At 33.7% G+C, this 4,232-nt stretch overlaps 1 protein-coding gene across 1 annotated transcript; it reads left to right on the forward strand.

Annotated features, from left to right (window-relative positions):
- Positions 1–1,496: 1,496 nt before the first annotated feature.
- On the forward strand, positions 1,497–4,232 carry LOC308685116 (uncharacterized protein). Its single transcript, XM_081356650.1, has 4 exons — positions 1,497–1,996; positions 2,099–2,285; positions 2,907–3,034; positions 3,128–4,232. The coding sequence occupies exons 1-4, from the start codon at positions 1,733–1,735 to the stop codon at positions 3,155–3,157; spliced, it is 609 nt and encodes a 202-aa protein (XP_081212776.1). The 5' UTR covers positions 1,497–1,732; the 3' UTR covers positions 3,158–4,232.

The following is a 4,232-nucleotide window of genomic DNA, read 5'->3' on the forward strand; positions in this document are numbered from 1 at the left end:
CTCTCAGAGCACTGAAGCATGTGCTGACAATGCAAAGAAGTGGGCAGGATTTACAACAGCTTGTGCTGAGAACAAACTCATAAACTCTATATAGAAGATTTTACTGTCAGAATAATGTTATTGAACCATGTAGTGATTAATTGCACATATTTATTAATTGTGAAATATTTTTGTTCATGTTTGTCAGGCTGATAAGACACTAGGTTTTGTCTGGAGAATCATGAATGTAGATCATTTTAAACATATGTCATACGCAGCAGTTTCTCTGAGTTCAGTTCTGTGCTACACCTTTACAAGCATGTTAACAATGAGAAATCAAGAACTAAATAAATCAGTTTTACTATATTTAGAGTAATAATAATAAAAAAGTCCATTATGGTCTTAGGAATCAATGTTGACATGTTGCTCTCTGGGAAATATTTTCATGATGTCTATTTTTTCCACATGCATGAAGTTCATCAGGACTCATAATCAGGTCATTATATATTAAACAATGTGCATCTGAAATGTTCAGAATTATTGATTCATTTATTTGAAGCTGCAGGTTTTTCTGTGAATCATGATGATTGATCTGCATATGAAGAACAGAAGCATCATTATGAGAAACTCCACAACATCATCCATGATCAAAGAGGTCAAAGGTCACCTCAGAGGTCACAGCTCATCAAATATATTTCTTTAAACAGTGTTATATCAGAAAGCATTTAGTCAAATCTGAATGAGTGAGTGTTGAGAAGAGCTGAGGATCTTCTAATATCAGTGTGTTGAAGTGTTGTTTCTCTCTCTCTGCTGGAGTGTGTGTTCACTCGAGTGGAATAGAGGTTTTTGTACGAGCGTTTCATTAGATTGTATCACTGTGGTACACATTCGGTGGAGGAACTAAACTGGTGATCGGTAAGTCTGTCTATTTAATCACCTAATAAAAAAATACAATTTATATTTCAGAAAGTGTTTTACAGTTGAAACAAGAACAACATTTATTAACAATAATGATTATTAGATATTGTGGTAAAACTTTACTTAAAGCCTTTATGTATAATGCATTATATATTTTCATAAATAATTGCAACCAAAGTTAAAATGTATTATAATACTTAAAAATTCCTTGTTACATCTGAAATTGTTTTTTTTATCATGAGTTTTAAAGTATTTTAATTTCTTAAGGCGTAACAATGAAGAGATAATATTAAAATGTGTTAAAACCTTAAGATCATACATGCATTATAATGTGTAAAACAATATATAATAATGTATTAAAAATACTTTTATAATGCAATATGTATAAAGGCTTTAATTAAAGTGTTACTGATATTTTTGTATAATTATTTAATCTAAAACAATGATGTTATTATAGGAAGAGCATTATTCCTTTCAACAACAATATATATATATATATATATATATATATATATATATATATATATATATATATATATATATATATATATATATATATATATAAATGAAATAAAATTCCAAACATATTTCCACACTGTGTCTCACTATGAGTTTAATCAGTTTATTACAGGTTTGTTTTTCCTTCATTTATTTCTACACTGAGTTCATATTTAGTTCATCTTTTATTGTAGAAATCATACATGGAAAAAAGAGATTTGACATCAGAATGTAAATGTTGCTCCTTTCAATTTGTACAAAGATGATTTTTTTATTGTATTTTTTTTTTAGTTTGAACTGTATATAGTATTCTTTATGCAGTGTTTAAGCTTTTAAAATGCTTTATTCATCAGGACAAGGATTGTCTGCTGAGGTGATGTCTGGTGGACCAACTGTAAGACGGGAGTTTACTCCGGAGACTGTTTTGAGTGAGGATGAATGCAAGGAAGCAATTGCATTCATGAACCATTCTGCTGATGAGGACGCAGTCAAGAAGAAGATGAAACTGACATTTGACTATCGCCGCAACATGGTTCTTGACCCTATGCAGTCAAGTGATGCATTGACAGTCTTTCCACGTTTCAAAGACGTTAAGGGCTTGGTAAGTAAAGTCTTTATAATCAAATATTTAAGGATTTTTAAAAATAAATTGCTGTTGTCTAAAAAGTCAGGGTTTATATCTAATAATAATTCCCTTTCTTAGATTGAGCAAGACTTTGTTCTGATGTTTGGAGAAGGAGTGTCAGGCAAGCTACTGGAGAAGTGGACGACTGCGTTCAAGAAAAAAGTGATTCAGCAGTGCAAAAAGCTTCCAACCACCAGTGATGTTGGAGAACTCCTGCTAGCAGCTGAATCTCCTTCTGATGACTCCGAAGAGGGTGTTAATTTTGGTAAGATGTTTAAGATTAATTTAATAATTAATTTTAGTAATATTCGTTTAACACACTGCCTCGCCAAAAAAAGAGTCGCTGTTTGGATTTAAATCGGCAAATGCTTAAAGAGTATATGATTGGATCATCATTGCAGTGATTATTATGTTTCTATCATGTTATGTTTGGGAACAGTTCTTTTAATCCTAATTGATGGAGTGTGAAGCTTTTCTGAGAGGTGCAGACATTTTTGGTCAAGATCTTGTATTGACAATGCACAGTTTGAGCCTTATGAATCTTCACATTGTCAATCCTGGAATATGAACATGATGTGTCTTCCTACATAGTTGTTTAAGAAATGAAAAGCTTCACACTCCATCAATTAGGATTAAAAGAACTGTTCCCAAACATATAACATGAAACATAATAATCACTGCAATGATGATCCAATCATAAACTCTTTAAGCATTTGCCTATTTAAATCCAAACAGCGACTTTTTTTTTTTTTTGGCCATGCAGTGTATTTTAAGGAACAATAGGGTGATGTATTTAGTCCCTATACATTTTTTTAATATTTATTCTTTTGTATCAGTTTTCATTATTGATGAAGTTTTGCTAACATAATTAATATTGTCTAAACAGTTTGGGACACTGACCTCTCTTCTATACTACTGCTGTTGCATCTGATCCCACCTTCTGCCCAAGGCCGGAAGAGACCAGGAAAGGTGTCTGCTTCTCAAGCAGAGAAACATCTTGCTGTCTTCAAGAAGGTTTGTTGTTGTTTTTTTGTTGTTGTTGTTTTTCAATCATAGTTTTCTTTTAACACATCAGTGATGGTTCTTCAATTTGCTTGGTGTTCTCAGAGTGGAACAAACATTGAGGAGCATCTTTGAAACATCACTGCTAGTGCTCAGCCCTATCTCCTGGCTGTGGGACCTCAGAAGAAATCAGTTCACCAGTACTTCATCATTCTCGATCAGCATGCCATTCCATGCAAGTCAACCTCTTCTCTTGGTGCCTTTGACGAACTGTTTAAGGCACACTTTGTTTTTGGTACCTCTTACAACACTATGCTACACAACATGTACACTTTCATTCAGACCACTGTGTACAACATAGATGTTGGCAAAGTGAAAGAGAGTCCTCGTGTTGCTGAGGTCAGAGCAAGGCTGCTTAGTTAGGTCCCTTACGTTTTTCTGCCCCCATGAAGTGTTTTGTTTGTCAAGTTGATTTAAATGATTCTAAAATGCTTCTTAGGCACTTCAGATTAGTTTATGGTTTTGTTCATGGAAAGAATCTTCGCCTTAAATGCATAGAAGCAGGTTGTGGTTCTGTGTTTGGTACTTTTTCAGGTTTTAGGAAACATCTGCATTCAAAACATGTTGAGCAAAGTGACAGTGGGCAGAATTTTCACACCACTGATAGCCATGAGACTGCCAAGGCAGATGGACAAAGTAGTGCTGAAATATTTGATCAGATTGGCAGTGCCGGAGAGGTGGCCACAACATCTGAATTGTTAACGTCAAATAAGAGGACTTTCAATATGTGTGCGTCTGCTATTGCACAACTAAAAGTTGCTGGATTAAGTCAATCTGCTATAAATGGTTTTGTTTCATCTATGGAGGAAATGGTTTCTGAGATTCATAGTCAGGCCTATTGCTGTGAAAGACGAAAATGTGCTGTTGTGTGGAACACTGATGGAAACTATATGTTTTGATGACCATTACCATGCATTTACAGTCAGACTGCATCCAGACAGAGTTTTTAAGGTAGTGAATGTAAATGAGCTGTGTTCTTTCAAACCATTTGATCTTCAGATGAAATATGGTACAACAGATTCTGCACTGCATGTAGTGCTGTATTGCCATTTAATGCAGATGTGATGTATTTTTTTCATGTATGAGTGTTTCCTGAGCCTGAATGTTGTTTTAATAAATGTTTTAATAAATGTTTTAAATGTGACATTGT

This window comes from Scardinius erythrophthalmus (genome assembly GCF_964197995.2).
Source record: "Scardinius erythrophthalmus genome assembly, chromosome: 24".
NCBI lineage: Eukaryota > Metazoa > Chordata > Actinopteri > Cypriniformes > Leuciscidae > Scardinius > Scardinius erythrophthalmus.